The 23,935-nt window shown below is 40.3% G+C and overlaps 2 protein-coding genes across 6 annotated transcripts; one reads left to right on the top strand and one right to left on the bottom strand.

Moving 5' to 3' along the window:
• Positions 1–4,412: 4,412 nt before the first annotated feature.
• Positions 4,413–15,591, top strand: kif17 (kinesin family member 17). Of its 4 annotated transcripts, none has more exons than XM_021308191.2 (15): positions 4,413–4,462; positions 4,641–4,885; positions 5,039–5,185; positions 5,364–5,465; positions 5,854–6,043; positions 6,889–7,341; positions 8,124–8,206; positions 8,308–8,473; positions 9,816–9,889; positions 10,010–10,125; positions 11,564–11,792; positions 12,031–12,289; positions 12,406–12,467; positions 14,213–14,333; positions 14,446–15,591. In XM_021308191.2, exons 2-15 carry the CDS (start codon positions 4,655–4,657, stop codon positions 14,601–14,603), a joined length of 2,391 nt encoding a protein of 796 aa, XP_021163866.2. In that variant the 5' UTR covers positions 4,413–4,462; positions 4,641–4,654; the 3' UTR covers positions 14,604–15,591. The 4 variants fall into 4 exon arrangements, with proteins under 4 accessions (XP_021163866.2, XP_036008078.1, XP_021163867.2 ...); XM_036152185.1 differs by having other exon boundaries at positions 14,210–14,333; XM_021308192.2 differs by lacking the exons at positions 12,406–12,467; positions 14,446–15,591 and having other exon boundaries at positions 14,213–14,323.
• A 132-nt stretch (positions 15,592–15,723) lies between these two features.
• zgc:158258 (uncharacterized protein LOC791186 homolog) lies at positions 15,724–22,715 on the bottom strand. 2 transcript variants are annotated; one of them, XR_004933598.1, is made up of 5 exons: positions 22,619–22,715; positions 18,455–18,590; positions 18,088–18,283; positions 16,850–17,981; positions 15,724–16,750 (listed from the first exon to the last, which is right to left on the bottom strand). XR_004933598.1 is itself a non-coding variant. In XM_012881710.3 (4 exons), the coding sequence occupies exons 2-4, from the start codon at positions 18,557–18,559 to the stop codon at positions 16,927–16,929; spliced, it is 1,356 nt and encodes a 451-aa protein (XP_012737164.2). In that variant the 5' UTR covers positions 18,560–18,590; positions 22,619–22,715; the 3' UTR covers positions 15,724–16,926. The 2 variants fall into 2 exon arrangements, 1 of the variants encoding a protein (XP_012737164.2); XM_012881710.3 differs by having other exon boundaries at positions 15,724–17,981.
• Positions 22,716–23,935: the final 1,220 nt, after the last annotated feature.

Raw genomic sequence — 23,935 nt, 5'->3', positions numbered from 1 at the left:
TGTGTGCACTATCATTTACAGTTCCACTTTTAGCTTTTAAGCATGCAATTTAGGTGCAATATTTTAAATAATGTTGAATGAAATGTTTATCCTACTTTTTTTATTTTTATTTTTTTTTTTTTTACATGCTTGACAAACATTACGGTTACATTTACAGCAGGAATGTAAAATATAACGCCCTTCCAGTGTAATGGATATTAATAATTATCAATTAAGTGAGCACACCACTCATGAAAACAAATGATACATTGTTTGTCTTTAAGTTATTTATTCAAAGGCATGAGCATTTGAATGTCTCTGTCCCTCAACGCAGTCAGGAAACAGAGCAACGTGAAAAAGAACACACTAAACTTTTATACATTCTGGGTTTACAAAGAAAGTGGGAGTTATCGTCAGAGGAGTGCAGCCACTGGTACGATCCAGTTCCTATCTAACTCAACTCCTCTCTGTGTCCTTGGATGTGGAAACACAATAGTAAATCTGTGAGCATGAGAGTTTCTTTCACACGGGAAAGTTATGCAGGTGCACCCAGGGAAGATATGATCAGAGTTACACCAATAAAATTTTCCACAACAATCCTTTCTTCTGATTCTGAAATCATCACATAAAGAAAATTTTCAAACTCTGTGAGCCTGTAATAGTGAAAAAATAGGAAATTGTGTATGAAGTACATAAGCAAAGCGAAAGCTAAAATAGAAAATAAAAATAAAAAATAATTAGAAAAAATGTTAAAGGATACATCTTACTGAATTTAAAATACTAGAATGGTGAACATCAGTAACAACTCCCCACCGCAACATGGTGGTATCAATTATTTTCAATTTCAGTTTCTTAACGATTGGAATAATACAGCATGAAAGAAAGATCAAAATCAAAAACAAAATAGAATTCCTCCAATCTTTATTAACCAGGAGGTCCAACCACCACAAATGAACTAAGACACAGGATCCCAGGATGAAGACACCAGTCTTTTAGAAATTATTGTACACTGCTCAAAAATGTAATAAAAACGAAGGAACATTTATCCTGAACCGACCTGTTCAGGATAAACACCCTGACTGCATTAGGAAAAATAAAGATCCCTTTATAGTGTCACATTATGTATTGGGATGAAATCCTTTGGCCCATTGTTAGACCCTTCACTGGTGCAGTGGGTCCTGGGTTCCTCTTGGTGAAAGATGATGCCTGGGCTCATGTGGCAAGACAATGTAGACCTTTCTTGGAGGATGAAGGAACTGATACCATTGACTGGCCTCTATGCTTGCCTGACCAAAAATCCAGTCAAACATCTCTGATGCAAGGCAAAGGCAAGGCAAATTTATTTATACAGCACAATTCAGTACAGAGACAATGCAAAGTGCTTTACATGATTAAAATATAGGAAAATAAAACAGAATAAAAGCAAGTAGGGATATAGAAACAAAAAAGAACATTTGAAAACAGTAAAACATTTTAACTTGAACATTCAAAGGCAATTCTAAACAGATGTGTTTTTAATCTCGATTTAAAGGAACTCAGGCTTTCTGCACTTTTACAGTTTTCTGGAAGTTTGTTCCAGATCAGTGGAGCATAGGAACTAAATGCTGCTTCTCCATGTTTGGTTCTGTTTCTAGGTATGCAGAGAAGGCTGGAGCCAGAAGACCTGAGTGGTCTGGAGGGTTGATACACCGATAACAAGTCTGTGATGTATTTAGGTGCTAAGCCATTTAGAGATTTATAGACTAACAGAAGTATTTTAAAGTCTATTCTCTGAGATACAGGGAGCCAGTGTAAGGATTTTAGAACTGGGGTGATGTGCTCTACTTTCTTAGTCTTAGTGAGGACGCGGGCAGCAGCGTTCTGGATCAGCTGCAGCTGTCTGATCCACTTTTTAGGAAGACCTGTGAAAACACCGCTGCAGTAATCAATTCTACTAAATATAAACGCATGGATTAGTTTTTCCAGATCCTGCTGAGACATCAGTCCTTTAATCCTGGAAATGTTCCTCAGGTGATAAAAAGCCGACCTTGTAATTGTCTTTAGATGCTTTTGAAGGTTCAGGTCTGAGTCCATCACTACACCCAGATTTCGGGCCTGATTAGTGGTTTTTAGTTGAAGCGACTGAAGCTGTGTGCTAACTTTTGATCTCTCCTCTATTGGTCCAAAAATTATTACTTCTGTTTTGTTTTTGTTAAACTGAAGAAAATTTTGACACATCCATGCATTGATGATGCATCATGTTTCGGTCATTTAAATTAAATTTTACTAATATAGCGCAAAGTCAGTTCAACGAAATCTTTCTAATATCTAAGAAATCTGTTTTCTAAGAAAAGTCATTGACTTGCAGCATTCAGTACTGAAACTTTAGGTCCCCCTGACTCCATACGGTTGCACATCAGACTGGCCAGGAGTTCAGTCATGCCCTGATCAGGACCTGGGAGGGGATACACCAAGACCCCATCTGTCATCTCATAAGGATTATACCCAGACGACGTCGAGCGTGCATACAGGCACGTGTGGGCCATGAAAACTACTGAGGAGCGTTTGAAGTTACAGCAACGACATTTCAGCAAGTTGGACTAACCTTCCACATCAGTTTATCAGTTTCACTTTCTCTGTGACTTGATCAAGCTCTCTTTGGGTTGATAAGTTTCCTCAAATTGAATAGCTTCATTTTTTTTTTTTATTCCTAAGACATTACCCATTCCATATCAGTATGGGTGTCCCACATCATTTTTCTTCCAGTTGAGATTGGATGTGTTTTCAGGGTGCTACTTTTATTTTTTGTGGATCCATGAAGGAAGTGTTATGAAACAATGTTGGCCAGAACAGCACCATGTGGGAAAAATAAACAGCACCAGTAATAAACAGCCTCACAAGATTCATTAAACATTTAAGCTAGCTTAAAGACTTACAAAATGAGCATACCCGTTTAAAAGCGTTCTCTTAAACTGACGAGCAGTTTCAATAAAAGAGTGGATTTTAAATTGCAAGTGTTTTTAGATGGTGCATGTGATCAGAAGATGAAACTTGTTTTGCTGGGAGTGAAGCTTTTTTAGCATTTATTGAGAGATTACAAAAGTTTTTTTTAGTTAAAATCATCGTATCATTTACACACATACAGTCTATACATGCATATTAATATCCCTAGGAAAAAAACAAGGCAACTATGTATATAAATATACAGATTTTGAAGCTGCAGTGGGATTATCCTTTTTTTTTTTATTAACTGCAAATAATTTGCGATCTTGGTCCTTGAATCAGGTCCATTGGGTCAGATAATTATAAATAACATACTCTGAACAATTTAAAACAAGTCTCATCCCAAAGCGGTACTTAGAATCCCATACAGTAGATGTAGACACGAATATGTACACGTTAAGAATGATCAGTCGAAAAAGACAGAGTGAACATAATGCGCAGACACTAACTTTGTGGTGCGATTTAGCTGGATGTAGTGATAAATGGAAGAAAGGATTGATTCTCACCCCACAAGAGTGAGAGTTGGCAACCCTGACCCCCAAATTGTATTCAGAAGAGTAAAGGACTGTATCATCTTCAAAAACACTTCCTCTGTCTTGAACCGATTAATGGTTCATCTGTGTACTACTGCCAAATTAGTATGTATACTTAGATATGTTCCCATCTGTGAGCCTAGATTTGCAATTTTGCTACTGGCTGTGACATCTATAGAGCCTAGAAGGGATTGGTTGTGCTTTGGCCCTCAATATGGACACCTTTCCACTGCATTTGACAGTTACTGTTAAAATAACTAGATAAAAAGTCAAATTATTTTAAATCTTCATATTTTATATTCAGAAATGACCTATGAGATTTACTTTATAACTATACAAGCCTTTTTTATTCATGCTACAATAGTTTCAGTTACTGTTTTTAGAAGTAAAAAAATATAATTTTATACACTTGACCATTTGGCTGAATAAAAAAACCTGTTTGTCAGTTAAATGATTTTCTTCCAACTTCTACAAAAGCTAGAATACAAGTCAAAAAGTACTTGCTGAACCTTCTGAAAATGTGTACCATACATATGCACACTGACACAAATGTCCAGCATATAGCTTATATCTTTTATTCATATTTTTGTAATATAAATGGATAAAATTGTTTCCATTTAACTGTGTACTAAATGAGCCACCCTGGGGAAAGGAGAAGGGGAGCATAGTGAACAAATCAGGTTATGTTCACTGCAAAACGTTTTATTTTTTATTTTGTTATTTTGTTATTTTTTGTCAAATAAAAACGTTTAAACGGAATTTACAAAGTATTAATTGGCTCATGGAAGTAGAAATAAATAAATAACACTCAGAATTTACTGGTTTGTCTCTATTTCTTTTCTTTTTTCTCCAAGATGGCCGCCGCTTTCAGGCGCTCTGATTGGTCCTTTCTGGTTGCCAGGTAACCGTAGAACGCTACTGAGAGAAGAAGCAGGGCCTCAACGCTGTGTCTGACGAGCTCAGCTGGGGTATTATTAACATCTTTGACCTCTTTATTTTTACTCTCTATATAAATAAGAAAGTTGTTAATATTGTCCTAGCGGTTAGTCTTAGCTGTTAAGTATCTATAGCGACTCATAAAACCTGAGCATGTTGCCTTTTTAGTTAGCATTAACTGTTTCTAACTCCATTCTCCCTTGCTGCCAGGTGTATGTTAAGCCATGGGCTCGGAGTCAGTGAAGGTGGTGGTGAGGTGCAGGCCTCTAAATGACAGGGAGAGGGCTCTCAGCTCTAAGATGGTGCTTTCCATGGATGTGCAGCGGTGCCAGTGCTTCATTAAAAAGCCTGGGGCCGCGGATGAGCCGCCCAAACAGTTCACCTTCGATGGCACCTACTACATTAATCAAACTACCGAGCATCTGTACAACGAGATCGCCTATCCCCTGATTGAGGTAAGCGGCAACAGGTAAACGCAGAATAAGCATCAGCCTTGGCTTAAGTAGGTCACATGTTGGTTACTTAATACGTCCCGGTCACCTTATCTCATGATTGCATCAACGCCACAAGTGTGTTTTGATCTTTTAACGCTGACATGTTTTTCGCAGGGTGTTACTGAGGGATACAATGGCACAATCTTTGCCTACGGACAAACTGGTAGCGGCAAGTCATTCACCATGCAGGGGGTGTCTGAGCCTGCAGCGCAGAAGGGTGTAATACCACGAGCGTTTGAACACATCTTTGAGAGCATTCAGGTATGTTGGAGAGCTCATTGTTCGCCGTGGCTTACATTAGTTTTAGTTTGTTGTTTAAGCCTTTTCTGCAGGGACATTAGGCATGCATGCAGCAAACTTACTTCTGGTTATTGTCCAGGCTTGCCTAAGCTGTTTGCTTGGGAAGAGTAACAGTCCTTTATGTCTGTTCGCAAGATAGTGTGCTGAAAGCACAAAATTCCTTGTGAGAGCGTCTTACCTGGAGATTTACAACGAAGAAATAAGAGACCTTTTGGGAAGCGACACCAAACAGAGACTTGAGGTTAGTCTTTGTTGTTTCAACAAATTATGATATGTGTATTTTGGGCTTTTATTCTTGTTAAGGTTTGATGATTATTCCAAAAAAAGTAAAAAACAAAGCAACTGGGCTTTGGTTTTTACTTTTTTTGGAATGACCATGACCTGGATGACTGAGAATCTTCACCAGCGTTTGATGATTATGGCTTACAGCTATTAAAAAACATTAAATTTTGTTTCTCAAAAAGAAAAAAAATACTGCATTAGTTCAATAATAAGGGATGTGTAAGACAGAAGTATTGTGTTATGGTCAGGGCGCATTCGTTATATAATTCCTTTAAGGTCAAGGTGTTTTAGGACTGTAGAGGAGTTTTTCTATGTGTGTATTCTCATCACGGCATTTGACTGTGTAGCTGAAGGAGCACCCGGAGCGGGGGGTGTACGTGCGGGACCTGACCATGCACACTGTGCACAGCGTGGGGGAGTGTGAAAGAATCCTGGAGCAAGGCTGGAGGAACCGGGCCGTAGGCAGTACGCTGATGAACAAAGAGTCCTCACGGTCCCACTCCATCTTCACCGTCCACTTAGAGATCTGCAACACCGGTAAACATGTCTCCACCACTGATCTCTATTTTTTCACTGGAGTGCGCATTGGCCGTATATAATACACGTCGCTGTGAAGCCACCAGCCGCCATATTGGTACTCCCTATTTTCCTCCAGTAAGTAGGGAATATGTGTGCTACAGCATCGAATAACGATGATTTCTCATGTTCAGGGGGGCTTAAGACTTTTAAAATGTCAAATGCCATATACTTTTATGTTATGTACTAAAACTATCAAGTACTGAGAAAGTCATGTGCTGAAATATTTTGCATGTTATTTATTTATATATATAAATAACATTTATAGAAATATAAATAACAATATCCAAAAACATATACATACTTATATGTGTCTATCTATCTATCTATCTATCTATCTATCTATCTATCTATCTATCTATCTATCTATCTATATTAAAATAAATAACATGCAAAATATTTTCAGCACATAATTTCCTAATACTGTTAGTACATCCACGGACTGTAGAATTACCTGTGAAACGTTTTCACTGAGCCAGAAAACTGCTTGTTGTTGCAACCAAGTCCTATGGGATTCTGTGAGAGTAGGGAGGAGCAAGATGGCGGCCAGTGACTTCAGTTTTTCGGGCAAATCAGCAATCCAGTGAATAAATAGAGATCAGTGGTTTGCACAAACTCTCTGGATTTTACCCCTGTCTCATTTGTGGTTTCACCGCTCTGAAAATATCTCCTCATAATAACTTGATTTTTCCTACGAAGATTCAAAATCTGTCGCCAAACTAGTTTATTTCATTTTGTTTTCGTTTGCTTAGTGATGGATCCGAAAGATGACTTTCTCCTCTTTCTCTCATCGACCAAATATACAGATGCCGCCGGCCAGGCGCATATACGGGCAGGAAAGCTCAACCTTGTAGACCTTGCAGGAAGTGAGCGCCAGTCTAAGACCGGTGCCACTGGAGAGCGACTCCGCGAGGCCACCAAGATCAATCTGTCCCTCTCCGCTCTGGGCAACGTCATCTCTGCCCTGGTGCACGGACGCTCCAAATACGTCCCCTACCGCGACTCCAAGCTGACGAGGCTGCTGCAGGACTCTCTGGGGGGAAACACACGCACCCTGATGATCGCCTGTCTCTCACCGGCTGATAACAACTACGAGGAGAGCCTGAGCACGCTGCGCTACGCCAACCGGGCCAAGAGCATCCAGAACAGGCCGCGAATCAACGAGGACCCCAAGGATGCGCTGCTCCGAGAGTATCAGGAGGAGATCAAGAAGTTACGGGCCCTCGTCTTGGGCCGGCTTGGCACCTCTGACCTTTCGTGTAATGAACTAATTTATGTGACCTAGCCTTTTTATAGAGCAGCAGTGCCTTGAAAACTATTTACCTCCACCCCTCCTCACACATTCCATTCGTTTTTGCTTTTTTTATTACAATAATTAAATGTTTCAGATTGTTAAACAAGTAAAAAAATGACCAGAGTAAATACAAAATTATAACTTATTAAAGGAAAAAGCCACCTAACAACTGGTTGTGCCTCTGTTGTTGGCAACAGCTGCCATCCAGGCTTTGTGATAACTACCAATTGGCCTTTTACATCATTGCGGATGCATTTTGGCCCACTCTTCTTTTGCAGAATTGTTTTAACCGCAGCCAATTGAAAGGGGTTTTGAGCACGAATATCCTGCTTAAAGTAATCTTAAACGGATTGAATCCAGACTTTGACGACGGCATTCAAAAATATGTCTTGTCTTTTAAACCACGACTGTTTTGCCCCAAATAATTATCCTGCTCCTAAATCCAAGTGTGCTTGAGCTTATGGTGACGAACTGATGGCCGGACATTATCCTCCAGGATTTTTGTGGCTTCATTAATGACATCAAGTCGTCAAGGCTTTGAAGCAACGCTGGGTGTCTGTCAGTGGTGTTCTTTTTCACAATCCTCGTTTAAAACATTCAGTTTATCTTTGATCGCTATACAAGTCGGTTTGATGTTCTGAAACACGACACAGCGGATACTCTTTTTCAAAGCACTGTTCTCTCAAACAAACACTCATCCAGAGGAAGTTCGTCTTCATTGTCTTTTTCCTTTCCCATTTTCCACAGCTCTTCTGCTTGCTCAGCCCACAGCTGCTCTTTCAAGGCTGCAACCCAGCGCCGATGGAGCAAAGAAGGAAAAGATCAAGGAGGCAGACAGACCGTTTCCCACGCCAATATATCAACGTGCACTGAAGCGGCCAAACGCACAAGAACCCCTTGATTGATGCTTGCAATTTCTCTCTCTCCGCAGGAGTACGAAGAGAAGCTGGCAAAGTTGCGGGCCGAGTACAACGCAGAGCAGGAGTCCAAAGCCAAGCTGCAGGCAGACATTACTGCTCTGCGCTGCTCATATGAATCAAAGCTGTCTAGTCTGGAGAAGGCCCAAGCCAGCAGGGGGAGCTGTGGCCGTAAGAATGGTAAAAGGAACATTACTGCCTAATCAGAAAGCATTGCTTCTGTTGCTCTACTAACTTTTTTCTCTATTTTTTCGTGGCCAGGGACCACTGAGCTATATAATACACTGGAGTGCTGATTTTGCCGAAAAACTGAAGTCACTGGCTGCCATCTTGCTACTCCCTACTCTCACAGAATCCCATAGGATTTGCTTGCAATAACAAGCAGTTTTCTGGTGTGAAAACGTTTCACGGATAATTCTACAGTCAGTGGATGTACTAACACTATCAACTACTAGGAAATAAGGTGCTGAAATATTTTACATGTTATTCATATTAAATATATATATATATATATATATATATATATATATATATATAGATAGATATAGATAGATATATATATATATATAGATAGTATCGATAGATAGGATATATAGATTATTCAGATATATATATATATATATATATAGGTATATATATATAAATATATATATATATATATATATATATATGTATATATAAGTATGTATAAATGTATATATATGTATACACATATGTAAATATATGTTTTTGTATATTGTTATTTATATATTTATAAATGTTATATATATATATATATATATTTAAATGAATAAAATATTTCAGCACATGACTTTCTCAGTACTTGATATTTTTAGAGCATAACATAAAAGTATATGGCATTTGACATTTTAAAAGTCTTAAGCCCCCCCTGAACATGAGAAAATCCTCGTTATTCGATGCTGTAGCGCACATATTCCCTAGTTACTGGGGGGAAATAGGGAGTACCAATATGGCGGCTGGTGGCTTCAAAGCGACTCGTTCAAACAGACGGTGATTAGTACTACAGTGTATTATATAGCTCAGTGCCAGGGACCCCTTAGCAATGGTAACCTTTTCCAGTGGTAACCCCTCATGCTGATAGTATTTTTAAACAGCCCTTTTTTACTGTTAAATACATTAGGAATTATGTTTATATATATATATACATATATACATACATATATATATATATATTAGATTTGGTGGAGATTAGATCCTCATTCTCGATAAAGCCAAACTCGATTGTAACTGTTGTCATACTTCCTAATTTTAGCTGATTTGGTGTTTACCTTACTTGATGAAGTGGATGGAGTTAAATATTTGTCCATTGTGTTACTGAGCTCAACCCCGACGCCTCCTTAGGCTTGACAATATGTGTTTCACGGACCCCCAACCCGTGCTTCGCGGACCCTCGGGGGACCCGGGAGCCCAGTTTGATGGCCGCTGCTCTACAGGATGATGATGCCCCTCCTCAGTCAGTCGTTGCTACCTTTAAAATTAATACCGCTGTGCTACTTCCCAGGATCGGTGAGCTCCAGCTGTGTGGCACTCAACACTGATCACATCAGCCTCTGTACAACTGTTCCTCCCAGAAAGGTGACATGGAGACCTCTCATGACCCCTGACAATAAAAGCAGCATGATTCTGAAAGTGAGCAGTAAAGACAAAACATTGAATCCAGTTTCTTTTCTGCATGTCATGGTGTTGCCGAGGCAGCCTGACGCTTCTTGTGCTGCAGTCGACGTCCCAAAAGATCCGGGTGGAAACGAGCTCACAGACTCAGCTGATATCGACTCAAACGACCCTCTGAACCAGAAACTTGTTCTGGAAAGGTCTGTGCGCTGTCGCTGTGGTTACAAAAAAACAATCTTTGAGTACACGCAGAATGTCTTCATTTTGGTTTTTACAGTAACATGCGAGTCCCCCCCCCCCCCCTTAAAATGTCTGGAATTTTATTAATATTAGTATAAAATGAACTTTGTGTCTCATTTCAATCTGTATTATTTTTACTTTATTTTCCACTGTGGTTATCTTGTATACGTATAAATATGAAATATTGTGAAAATGTTCCCATTTTCACAACCAAAACCGTAAATGTGCTTTTTGATTTTTTTTAAGCGATAGACCAACACAATGTAGAAAAGAGAGGAAAATTATATGAGGGTTACAAATTATTTTTTTTTTTAGAAATGAAAATCTTAAGAAGCGTGGCATGCATGTGTGTTTTCCACCCTTTTCTCTAAAACCCTTAAATAAACTCCAGTGCAACTAATTACATTTAGAAGCCCCAAAGCACTACATTAGTGCTGCTAAATCCACTTGTGTCTAACGATCTAAGTAGGAATCTGCCCTGTGAAGGCCTCAGACGCTAGAAAACATCAATGAAAAAAGACACCAGACAGGTCAAAGATGGCCGACACCACTGTAACATGGCTGCAGCCCTAACCGACAGGTCAGGCAAGTAGAGCATTGATCAAAGAAGCTGCAGAGACCCACAGCTAGGGTAGGAGAATCTGCTGACCAGGCAACTATTAGTTGTGCGCTCCAAAAACCTGGACTCTGCTTTTTTTTTTTGAAGAGTGTCCAGGAATAAAACTATTCTTGAAAGAACAAAAAACCCCATTTGCGGTTCGCCACACGATAATTATTAGCCAAAGCAGTCATGTAGAAGAAGGAACTCTGCTCAGATTAGACCTGTTTTTCATGGCCTCGACTCAAAAAGCTGTGTGGTTGCAAACTAATACTCCATAACTACTGAAACAAGCAGTCAAAAGTTGCAATAGAATAGATCAAAACATTTTTATTCATTTAACAAAACTGTTGCTCACACTCTCTGTCCAGTTTGTTCAAGCTTGAGCCGTTTTTGCAAAGTAGAATGAGCAAAAATGTTGTATATGCAAAGGCTGGTAGAGAAATACCCCAATGCACTTGAAGCTGTAGTTGCAGTGAAAGGTAGTTCGACACATAATTAAATCAGAGGGCTGAATACAAATACATGCAAACTTTTTTTTGTTCCTTCCACTTCACAAATACACAGGTGTTCCTCTATCACAAAAGCACAAATAAGAAGTCTGTGGTTATTACATGACAAAATGTGGGGGGAAATTAAGTGTAATAACACTTTTGCCGAACTTTGCTCTGATATAATAATAATAATAATAATAATAATAATAATAATAATAATAATAATAATAATAATAATAATAATAATAATAATAAGTACACTATGTTTGGCCACGCTGCTTTGTTTCATCCTTTTTTTCTCTCAAGACTACAGAAACTGGAACAGGAGGTAATAGGAGGGGAGCAGGCCAGGAACAACGAGCTACAACAGAGGCATCGGCAGAGGAAGAAGTTCGCCGATCAGAGAAAGGCCCAGCTCATCCACGCCCTGTCAGGAGACAGTGAGGAGAGTGAAAATGTGATGTTGAATGTCTACAACTCAATCCAGGAGGAAGTTCATGCCAAAAGCCAGATACTGTCCAAAGTCCAGGGTAAGGTGGGTGGACCGCAGCTTCAGGACCAGAACTTGAAGAACCATTTGCTGTTTTATTACTGCATGCCATCCCCATGTCGATTAAATCCTGTATGTGAATCACACGTTTAAAACGTAAGCGCAAAGGAAACATTTTAAACACCACAGTCAAAATGCTGTTTATAGTGGATGAATACTTATTTTCCTTTCGTTTGCTGCTGATGAACTCTCAAACCATGATGCCATTCATCCGTTGTAACAGCTGAAAGCAGCCAGACTGGAGATCCGCGACCTGCAGGCGGAGTTTGAGGTGGAGAGGAACGACTATTTGGCGAGCATTCGCCGGCTGGAGAGGGAAGGCCAGCTGCTGAACAGCCTGCTGGAGCGCATGGTGCCGCTGGTACGCAGAGACTGCAACTACAGCAACCTGGACCGCGTGAGGAAGGAAGCCGTTTGGGACGAGGACGGCGCCACCTGGAAGCTGCCGGATGTGACGGTGCAGAAAACAACACTGCCGTCAGGTAAAGGAATGTGATGCGCTGGCATTGTGACCGTTTTAAATGGATTTATTGGTATTTAACTAGAGCCAAGTGTACGTTCTTTTAAACATGTCCTCTGCTCGCTTTGCTTTTCGTAGCGGTGCCTCCGAAGCCTGTCTCTCACCGGGATTCAGGTTCTGATCACGCAGACTCGTTCCTGGTGTGTGACTTTTGACGGAGACACCAAAAGTCCGTGGACCAGAATCTGTAGGATGATTTTTCGTGTGAACTGTCAGGGCAGGGGCAACTTTCTTCCACCGGGATAAGTTGCTGCACATAGCAGTGATCTCAAAACACCAATGTTCCCACGTTTTCACTCGCACATTAATAAGTTACAGCCGATAAAAAATCTAAACTGTGGCGCTCTGGTCCAAGAGGTCACGTGATTCGATTTTTGCTGCTCAGCCAATCAGATCGCTGTATTGTCAGCTGAGCGAGTTCAACCACTTCATCGTGGCTGCGCCCGTAAAGGGTTGTAAAATAGTTTAGATTACATTTGGGAAAGGGGAAGGGAAAACAATAATTAAAAAGAAAGAAACAGAAATGTGGCAAAAAATATGGGATGAAGATGAGAAAGGAAGAAGATTATATAGGATTCAAAAATCTGTAATTACGGAGAAAGAAGCAGAAGGGAAGAGATCATTTTTAACTGGACACACATATCTGAATGAGTTTTTGTATATACTAGGGAAGAGAAATAATGATATATGTGAGGGTTGTGGAGGAAAAGAAAATGTGGATCATGTTCTGATGAAATGCATTAAATACGCAACGGAAAGAGAGAGGATGAGGAAAGTAATTATGGAAAATGGGAGAGAATGGAGTATTAAAGGAATATTGGGGCGAGATGGAGATAGAGAGGAAAATATGGTAATTAATAAAGCATTGTTTTTATTTTTACATAACACAAAATTAAAAAATAGAATATAGTAGGTGGAACCATAGAGCTACACACTCATGTACAGTAGGTGGCGGTATGCACCTATAAGTTGTTTGCGATCCGCCAATAAAAGGAAAAGAAGAAGAAGAAGGGTTGTAAACATTTGTTTCCAGACGAAGAAAGTCCAATAATAGCATTTTCTGGCGCCAGTTGGCAAAAATCTTTATGGCACGCCTAATAGGTTGGAAATGAGGCGCAGTTGACTGGATTCATTCTTCCAGCTGAATGCGCTCCCGACGCAGGGGATACAAATTCTGCTGGGGATAAGTGATAAGTCGTTTGGCACGACACCTGTCGCCTATACTATCCTAGCGCAGCAGGTCTTGGTTATATCACAGTAAATTGGGCAAAAGTCTGGACTATTTCTGCCCTGCGATGGACTGGCGACCTGTCCAGGTTGTACTCCGCCTCTCACTTATTGACAGCTGGAGATCGGCACCGGCACCCCTCACGAACCCAGCAGGGATAAGCGTGTTAGAAAATGAATGATGGATGGTCTGGGCTATTTCTTTTTCCTTGCCATAAAGAATTGTGCCAACTGGCGCCAGAAAATGCTATTATTGGGCTTTTTTCGTCTGGAAACAGATGTTTACAACCCTTTACGGGCGCAGCCATGATGAAGTGGTTGAACTCGCTCAGCTGACAATACAGCGATCTGATTGGCTGAGCAGCAAAAATCGAATCACGTGACCTCTTGGCCCGGAGCGCCATAGTTTAGATTCTTTATCACCTATAACTTATTAATGTGCAAGTGAAAACGTGGGAACATTGGTGTTTTGAGATCACTGCTATGTGTAGCAACTTATCCCGGTGCAAGAAAGTTGCCCCCCTGACAGTTCATACGAAACTTCTTAAGGAGACGTCCTACAGATTCTGGTCCACCGACTACAAGCACACACGGTCACTTAAAAATGCACACTTTGAAACGCAAGCGTATGATCGCAGTACATTGTGCGTCACGGCAGGTTGAAGAGGACAGATACAAGGAAATGCTGGATCGCAGAGACAGCGGGAATGTCGCCAACAACTACTTCAAGTCAAAGAGAGCCAGTCAGCTGCTGGGCAGTGATGCTGTCAAAGGGCACGGTGAGCCGCTCGTTAGTGCAGACAACAATAACGACGCCTAAACACAGCCGGGAGCTGAAAATAGGCCAGAGTTTTACTGCCTTTTGTGTCCCTCCATTCTCCTCCATGGTAGGCTACCATCCTGTGAACGGTTCCAACATGGACACCCCGCCCAGATCAGACCCCGTCCTGCCTCGGCCCTTTCGCCTAGAGTCTCTGGAGGTATCTGTGTCCAACGGGAAAATAAGGCGCAGAAAAAGCAAGTCTCACATCCACAGCGAAGGGACATGAAAGGACATCGAACTCCAACCTCAGCCCGCGATCATTTGGTTTGGGCTCAGAAGAGGTCGTGTACTGTGATAAATCGAAATATTCATTGCTAGCAGTCGCTTTTTTTTTTTTTTTAAAACATTTCCTGGAAAGTACAATCTTAGATTTTTCCTTTACATAAAAGTTTGCACAGTTAAGATACTGCAGTGTTTGACTTGTATTTTTGTAGAAAAGAGTAACTGATGCCATTTAGTTCAGAAAAAAGACTAAGAGACTCAGTAGATATACATAAATTATAATTCTACTTGACAGCACAGGCACAGTCTGAATCAATGTGAGTTTCTTGTAAATAACGATTCCGTTTGATTTACATTACAGCTATGGTTCAACAAGATCTCAGGAACATTTTGTAGAGATTTTGGTCCACATTGACATAATAGCGTCATACCGCTGACGGTCCACTGGCTGCACATCCATGATTAGAAATCACTGCCTCCCACAGACAGGATTGAGATCTGCTGAAAGTGACGTTCAAGAAACCAGTGAGAGAAAATCTCAACCTTGTGAGGTGGTGCATCATCCTGCTAGAAGTAGGCATCAGGAGCTGGGTACACTTAGGAGTTATAAAGTTATTTACTGTCGCCTTCCTGCCTATCATCTCACAGCAGTCTGGTCACTTTCTTCCGACCTCTGACGTCAACAAGACATTTTCTTCTCAAGAATTGTTGGTCACTGGATAGTTTCTTCTTTTTTTTTCTCCACGCTGCAACCCTAAGAGGTTTGCACTGTGTGAAAATCCCGGCACCTCAGCAGTTTCTGAAGTACTCAGATTAGAACAACAGCCACGCCATGATCAAGGAGGTCACTATAATCCTATTTTTGTTTTCGATTGCTCCGTTTGTCTTAATGCATTTAGTTGTTGGCGCAGTTTTGGTGGATTCGCTGTTTGTGTTGACAACCAATTGCACATGTACGTACCTAATAAAGTGGCCGGAGAGTGTATATCTTGTATGTTGTCACTAGTGATGCACTTTTCCCCACAACATAAACCTGTTTATCTTCCATTGCGATAAACTCAAGTTCTTCCTGCAGGTCACTTCTCTGTGTTGCGATCAAATTTAGCAGGAAATTTTTTCCGTTCTTTTTGCCAAAGACCTAGTTTTAATCACCTGTTGCTTCAAATTACTAGAGCTGTGCCAGTTTCACAATGTGACGCCTTCTTTTTTTGTTCAGACATAAAATACCCGGAGAGCAAGTCACTGTAACAATTACGCAGCGGCTTCCAGACTAACGTACAAGCTTTTCAGTCAGTCCAGTGAGATAAAAGTGAAAGGTTCCATGTAAGGGGCATCAGCGAAACAGAGAAAGCTGATTATCTTGAGCGCCACATGGGGGTTGTCTACAAGATAATCGGATAATGGAAGAACAGCTGAGCAGGCCTCCTCATCAGCTGAGTGGCCTGTAAGATGAGTAGTTTAGCTGATGTTCTGTGATGAAAGTACAGAATGAAATACTTCTGTTTCAGAAAAAAAAAAAATGGGTCAAAGGGTCTGCAGGTTGGTCCATGCTGATCAAATTACAAGGTCAAACAGTCACTAACAAGGCTGCTCCTCACTTCTGCCGAGGGAAACGGTCTGAACTGATGTAAGGCGATGCTGAAATAAACAATGGAAGCGTTGGAGTATCAAGGTGCTGCACACATTAATCTTTATTCTTCAGTTGCCTTTTTTTTTCGAAAATGGCAAAAAAGGTTAAAACATTTCGACGTAATTATTGCTTTTTCTCTTATCAGTAATCAACATTTCGGATTTAAATACAGACAATTCAGCATTCTCAGAGACTTCGTAACTCAAGTATACAGAGAAACTATTTTAGCCATCAAGCATTTGGGAATCGATCGTGCATTTAATGAAATTACTGCAAAACAATATACACGAAACACAAATAACAATTGACCCAACATATTTCCTTCAGGCACATCTGTGAAAAACGAACAAGCAATAATTGTCAATTTGGGCAAACCTCCTAAAGCACCTTTAGGCTGATTTAGTTCTTGTCGCCTTATTGCGTACTGTATTAAAATTATTCCCATTAAAAGATTTTGATTTAGATTACATTATCTTGAGAGAAGTGTGTAAAAAAGGTTTGAAATGTGCAAGGCGCATTTTTGTTGATTCTTTGGAACCTAAGGACATATTTCCTTAATGAGTGAGTATATATTTTACGTTTAACAGAGCTGGCCTTATTCTGTTTAGAGTTGATTCACCACACTGAATGACGCTCTAACGTTGTTGGCGCTCATTAAACCCTCTAAGTTGTAGACGCTCCTGCTGTTCGCAAACCTTCAGCTCTTAAGCAGACCCAGTTTTCTGAGAGCCTCTTTTCGATCGGAGCCCATTCCAGGGACCACCATGGCGGTGTAACCCACTGAGCCCACGGCTGGGTCGGCTGAAGGCTGAGCTGTGGTCTTGTTTTTCGCTGGTTTTGCACAAGCGGTGTGCTGTAGGTGCTGTTCAGGGTGGTTTGTGAAGCGGTCTTGGTTGACGGAGCGCTCCGGACCTTCTGTCTTCAGCCCACCGGACTGAGACTGAACGTGTAATAATAAAACAGGCTGCTCCTCCTTGGACTGGGGATGGACAGCAGGACTATGCTTTGGAGGCCTGTTCCTGGGTTCTGCATGCTCCTGCGTGGAACCAGACGCCGGCTGTCTTGTTGGATCTGAGAGACCCCTTGCAGGTTTTCTGGGCTGGGGCTTTGGGGGAGGCGGAGGGGCACCTGCTCCATCTTCCTGCGCGTGTTTCAGCAGTCCAAGCCTCTGCAAAGCTTCCTCTCTCACCACCTCTGGGTTTGTCGCGTGCTTCACACTTTCCGAAAGGTCTGGCGTTATGGGTTCCTCATTTTGGACTTTCGCATAGACGTTGGCAGGTATCTTTTTAGGTTTCGGGGGCACAGCAGGTGGCACTGTCCTAGACCTGTGAACCTCTGGGATGGATTTGTCAGATTTTGTGACATTCCCAAATTTTGGGCCTTTCACTGGCGGTGGACGTTCGCGTTCCAAGTCTATCGTGTGATCAATTGTGGGACACAAAGGCGTCTTCTTCTGGGAAGCATTTCTCCGCAGGTGAGCAAGCGCCTCATAGGACAGAGGTCCTCTTGGTAACAAGCCCTCCGCTTGCTTGGCCGAGTTCTCCCTGGGTTTTGCGGAAGGCGGTACGATGTTTGTCGATGTGAGCTGAGACTTGGAAAAAGCCGTTTTGTCCACAGGAGCGAGCGCCTTGGTGCTAGGAGCAGAACACTGAGAGCTGCTCGCCACGATTAGAGGCGTAGGGACAAGGTAGCGCTGCATGTGTTTGGTGTCAACATTTTTCTGGACGGGTTGCTTGGCCGGTTTCTGTGAACCTGAAAGAACAAACAAGCAGAGAGGTTTTACCCAGAATGCTAGTTGCTGTTTGTTCGGCGTACCCGGTGAATTGTGGATCGCCGATGTGACGTGAAATCAACTCACTGTTGATGTGACTTTTGCCCACGGAGACAGAGAGGTCGTTGAGTTTGGCTGCGACGTTGCCAGGGCCGGGCAGGCGTTCAGGCTCGTCGTGGGAAAGTCCGCTGTCGTCTTCGTTGTCCAACGACTCGATGGTCTCCTCCAAAAACATTAGACAGGCCTTCTCTTCTGCAGAAAGATGCTCCAGACTGTCCTCGCTCTGAAACACAAACCAGCTCAAAAGATCACAAGCCTCCCACTCAGAACGACGGACACCAAAGGACACGATAGGTCCGGGCTTCTGTCACCGAGACTAAGTCCTCTACATATTTCTAGCTGTAGAAGGATTAAGAGGACGTTTGGCTTTTGGAAGCGAAGCTCAGAGACTTACGAAGCCGGAGTTTGCGCTGACAACGCTGTCGCAGCTACCAGCTCTGTCCATGCCGTCCATCGTCTCTGGTTCAGTGCCGCCTGGCCAGGTATCACTTTTGGGCATTTTAGTGCGCGGCACGCACTGTCGGTTCAGTCTGTAGAAAGAGAGTCAACAGAGAGTGAACAAGATGAATTAAAACATTTAGTGTCAGAGAGAGCCCGTAGTTGTTTTTTTTTTTTTTCTCTGTCATTAGTTGTAAAGACATCTGATAACGGTTCTAATCATCCATCCATTTTCTAACAAGTCTATCCCTTGTGGGGTCTTGATGGGTGCTGGTGTCTATCTCCAGCTGTCAATGGGCGAGAGGCGGCGTACACCCTGGGCAGATCACCAGTCTATCGCAGGGTTCTAATCATATAATGTAAATATCTGCTACTTGTTAACAAATTAATGCCTTAAGACTGTATGTATATTAAATGTACATTTAAAAACTGCACAGACACTGTTGAAGCAAATACGTTTCCAGGTCTCACAAGATTCGTATTTTATTTGTGGAAAATGATGTAATTTTGCTGCTGGATGTGTAACTAAAACCAGAACTACAGTGGTCTAGAGATTTCTGCAGCGGACCGGTAATGTCCCACCAATTCTCCAATTTGTTCACTTTGAAGAATATTAAAAAGTGAGTAAACGAGATCACTGCGGGCTCACTTATTTTAAAGACATTTCTCGTGTTGTTCATTACTACACACTTCTTGTCATAGTTTACCTCTAAGACTGACTTTTAACTTATCGGTTGACCTGTAAAGATGTTAATTGTTTAGGTCCCTAACCCCTGCTACATAGGACTGATTTAAAGCGCTTGCAGAAAAATATGTACACTTGTCAAATATTGCCTTACACTAACACAAATGTTGCTTTGTCGTCAGCTTTAAATATTTTTTAAATATTTTTTTATTTTCACAAATCAAAATAGAAACTCAGAATTCATCAATAAAATAAAAAAATAAAAAAATGTGATGGAGTGTGACAGAAACCCCATAGGGCTTATACCAAACGTCTCACCCCTAAAACAACAAAACATCAGGCAGCTCACATTATGAAAGTCCTTTCATTCAACAGAGAAAACAGAAAAGACATGTACAGTAACATTATTTTTACATTTTAGCTTTCAGATTTCAGGGAGTCAATATTTGTAAAATCACACATCACTGTCTTTTTTTGGTAACAGTATTTTTTCAAAGACTTTCTACCGTTTATTTCTGAAGATTCCAAATATTTTCCATATTCGTTCCATAGTTTTGCACCACGATGCTGAAAATACTTAATTGTAAATGAAAAGACAAAGCTTGTCTAGTATTATAAGAATGCACTTGGCAGTTCTTAACAAAATAATTCTTGAAACTACCAGGAGACTGACCTTGTTTTATCATAAAAACAAAGGTACATGTTAGATAAATATTAATTTCATAAATATTCAACAGCTGTAATTAGGAGAAAAGGGGAGCACTAGCTGCATCAACTTTAGAAAATGTTGCTAAGCGAACAAAAGCTTTTTGTAAAAGTAGTATTTTTTTTAAGATAACTAGGAAATGTACTTGCCCAAACAATATTACAGTATGACAGGTATGGATATATTAATGAATAATATAAAGTTACCATCACTTTATTGTGAACAAAATTTCTAATCCTTCTCAAAATACCTAGAGATTTAATGATTTTTTTTGCAGACTGTACCAATTTGTTCTCTCCAAAGGAGTTTGTCGTCAAGTTAAACACCCAAAAAACGAACAGTGGAAACTTTATCAATTTGTTGGTTTTGAATAGTTCATCAAATGTATAATTTCTGTGACCAGCAAAAACCATAAAATTATATTTTTTCACATTCAAAGATAACTTATTGGCTTGGAACCAGGTTGAAGTTTCACTCTTGATAGAATCATAAAAATTCATATCATACCTTCAAAAGTATAAAACTGAGAATACTGACTCGTTAACAAAGAGTGTTGTAAAATAAAGCAATAAAGACTGCATTTCTATCCATAAAATAATTTAAAGAATTTTTTTTAAATCAGCATTTGGTCATTCTGTCCAGAGTCACTTCTGTATTTGCATTAGTTCAAATTTTGAACTGTCTATGGCTTGGGAAAATAAGTGTTTTTTTCTTTTTGTCTAAGAACTTATTTAATATGCACGTATAATGCCAAAATCAAGGGACAGCTTGTGTCTTCAGCTAGTTAATACAATTCATTTATTACATTTTTTTAAAAGGAAACTGATTAAAAAAGCATTTTGCACAGGAAAAGCTGTGCAAAAATTGTCTCATTTTAAAATAATTTCTTCTCTTAGCAAAACCTGTATAAAGTTGACTCCATTAAGTATTTGATCGTATCAATACATTTTTTGATAGATTACATAAGATAAGATAAATATTTTTTTATTGTTTCCCATATTCCATATTTCACAATAAATGTTTAATTGCAACTTTCAGGAATGTATTTGATTTAGTTTTCTCTGTTTACTGTTTGAAAACAAACTTTAGCTTGTAGAGGCCTCTGAACGTTTACTAAAGCTTCGAAACTATTACCAAAACTACAAAATGAACTGAAGTTGTATCTAAAATATAATCTGGCTCATCCCTTAACATTGCGTGATATAATCAATCTGACATGGTATATATTTGGCTGATGATGTCCCCATGCTGGCCTTAGCTTGTTTAGTCTTGCTTTAAACAGTTTATTTGTTTGCCAGGATTTACTGAAAGCTGTCTTCATACCCTCAAGTGTCATTGTTTTCTGGAAGACCAGAGTGCCTCACGTGCTCAGAAAATTTCCAGCCACAACCATAAACCCCCCCCATTGGCAAAGAACGGCATGCTGTCACACCTTAGCGTTTGATAGATATCTCCCGTCCTCCCTGGTTCATGTGACTTGGATTACTGCACACATGGCACTCCTAATCTTCCTTTACTGGATCAGTTTCCTTGTAAAGTGGAGAGCAGCAGTGGTGGACTGCTAAGAGCGATTCCACATCCAGTTTGCACATGTTGTCATCATTCTGACCCTTCTTTTAGGGGAAACGGTAGACGATTCAATTCAATTCAATTCAATTCAATTTTATTTATATAGCGCCAAATCATGAAACATGTCATCTCAAGGCACTTTACAAAGTCAAGTTCAATCATATTATACAGATTGGGTCAGATTATACAGATTGGTCAAAAATGTCCTATATAAGGAAACCAGTTGATTGCATCAAAGTCCCGACAAGCAGCATTCACTCCTGGGGAACCGTAGAGCCACAGGAAGAGTCATCTGCATTGTACATGGCTTTGCTGCAATCCCTCATACTAGACGATGAAGACTATTGTTCACCAGATGTATACCATTTGAAGCAAACGATGTGCTTTACGTATGCTGTTTCCCAGACAGAGCTGGAGAATTGTTGTAAAGAAAAAGGAAAACCCCCAATACACCTTTGGATACATTTCAACACCAGCATCAAGAGGACAGACCAGACCAACAAAGGCATAAAAGGACAGCCCAACACTGTAAAAAAAAAACTTTAGAGGCTCTAATGCAACACTGGTATGTGCTGCTCCCCATCTGTCCTACTGTATACACAGCTCAATGTATGACGATGATAAAAATGTCATTTACCAAACCTTTATCTCCATGTAGAATAATTTATTAGTACTGTTGCAAAACCCACAAAAAAAAAAACCAGGACATGCTTGCCGCCTTAATGTTCTGTGTCGCACAAAGCAAGGCAATAAATGTAACTGCCGTAAGAAAATTATGTAATAAGCAACATCAGCCTTTTTCTTTTCTCAAGGCAGCTATAAACCTGTCTCAAGACATTAATTAGGGCCTAAGTTCATTTTTTTTTTTTTGCTGCTCTCTTTCATAATGATCATTTGGTACTAGATTTGTGAAACATGCCATGATCTTTAAAGCCTTAAGAATTTTAAAACATCAATACGGCTAAACAAAATTGTCACTTAATTATCACTTTAAACGTGATCAAGGTAAAAATGGCTAACAAAGAAAAATAACTAAAATTGACTAGAAACAGTGTGGTCAATTTCATTATCTATCTATCTATCTATCTATCTATCTATCTATCTATCTATCTATCTATCTATCTATCTATCTATCTATCACCATGATGTTAGAAGCCTACCTGTTTGGATCCTCGCGCGGCCCACAGGTGGAACTTTCATCTTGAGGCTCGCGCTTAAACTGAGCGCGAGGAGCGCTTGGATCTGTGTACACCTGCATGGACTTTGAGCTCTACGCTCTCGGCCAATCAGATGGCAGCCCCTTTCCTCGAGGCGAGCACGGCTGCCAACGTCCTATAAACACTTGTTTGTGTTGCGTTGTTTCAGGAAGAGGTTCCTCCTGGGTTTTTCACTGAATGGCATAAATCAGACATGATGCCAATACCAATAAAAGCGCTTAAATATATATAAATATTTTCAGCCCCTCCCTACTTCTGAGACTAATGTTTTCCTCTATGCCGCTTTCAGTCGCCGCTGCAAGTTTGATTCTCAGTAGAACACATTTGGTCTTTTTTATTTTTATTTTGGGCAATTTTAATACTCATGCAGGTGCCCTGAATGTTCAACTAAAAACACAATTTTTTACTCAATTATGCACGAGACTAAAACAGATTGATTAGTTTGGGTTGAAAAAAAAGTGACTGCACAGCTTACTGTTTAATATAGCCTCAGTGATAGCTGTGGTGACTTGCTGCAGTTGGTCAAACAGTGATAGAATAAAGACTAAATCCTATTAAGAAAGGGTGGCTTAAAATAACATGCAGTGTTACTGCAAACAGACAGTACCCATAGTTCTGCCCAGTGAGGCTAAAAGTGAGTTAGATTTATCCAGAAATAAACATGCTGGTGTCAATTATAATAAAAACTTCTTTCTGTATTTTAAATAGTAAAAAAACAAACATCTGTTGTGCAGATTCATTACTGTCAGTGAAATATTCCCTATTTGGATTTCTGTTGGCAAACAACCATGAACACACACACACTCGCAACTAAAGGCAATTTAAAGAGACCAATTTACCTTACAGTGTTTTTGGACTGTGGTAAGAAGCCGGAGTACCCAGAGAGAACATGCATACTCTATGCACAAAGACCCCAGACTGAGATTCATGCTGCAGGGCAACAGTGCCACCGCGCCACCGCCTGGGCCACTGTGCAGCCTGTTACAGTTTTTGAAAATTAAAATGTAGGTTCTCACAATAACAATGATAAAGTCAATAATAGATGTAAGCTAAAACCATCAAAGACTAGAACTGAACACAGAAAATGTCACTGTGTGTGTGGAGTCGATAAAAATGTCACTAGTTGACTTCAATTAAAACAAGCTTGTTGATGATATTCTAATTTATTGAGATCTAATGACACCTAATCTCAACTGACACCTAAGTGACCTCGAACAATATCTTTGTCTTCACATCTTCTGTTCAAAATGTATAAAAACT

This window comes from Fundulus heteroclitus, chromosome 20, assembly GCF_011125445.2.
Source record: "Fundulus heteroclitus isolate FHET01 chromosome 20, MU-UCD_Fhet_4.1, whole genome shotgun sequence".
Lineage (NCBI taxonomy): Eukaryota > Metazoa > Chordata > Actinopteri > Cyprinodontiformes > Fundulidae > Fundulus > Fundulus heteroclitus.
Note: the sequence above shows the minus strand (reverse complement) of the source record. Positions and strands in the feature narration are given on the sequence as shown.

Excerpts from the sequence above, each read along its gene's own strand:
- kif17 (XM_036152185.1), top strand. The coding sequence starts at position 4,655 with ATGGGCTCGGAGTCAGTGAAGGTGGTGGTGAGGTGCAGGCCTCTAAAT. Across the intron at positions 5,186-5,363 it reads ACATCTTTGAGAGCATTCAG|TGTGCTGAAAGCACAAAATT; the intron begins GTATGTTGGAGA and ends TTCGCAAGATAG. Across the intron at positions 12,290-12,405 it reads GAAAACAACACTGCCGTCAG|CGGTGCCTCCGAAGCCTGTC; the intron begins GTAAAGGAATGT and ends TGCTTTTCGTAG.
- zgc:158258 (XM_012881710.3), bottom strand. The coding sequence starts at position 18,559 with ATGCCCAAAAGTGATACCTGGCCAGGCGGCACTGAACCAGAGACGATG. Across the intron at positions 18,284-18,454 it reads TCAGCGCAAACTCCGGCTTC|AGCGAGGACAGTCTGGAGCA; the intron begins GTAAGTCTCTGA and ends TTTGTGTTTCAG. Across the intron at positions 17,982-18,087 it reads GGGCAAAAGTCACATCAACA|GTTCACAGAAACCGGCCAAG; the intron begins GTGAGTTGATTT and ends TTGTTCTTTCAG.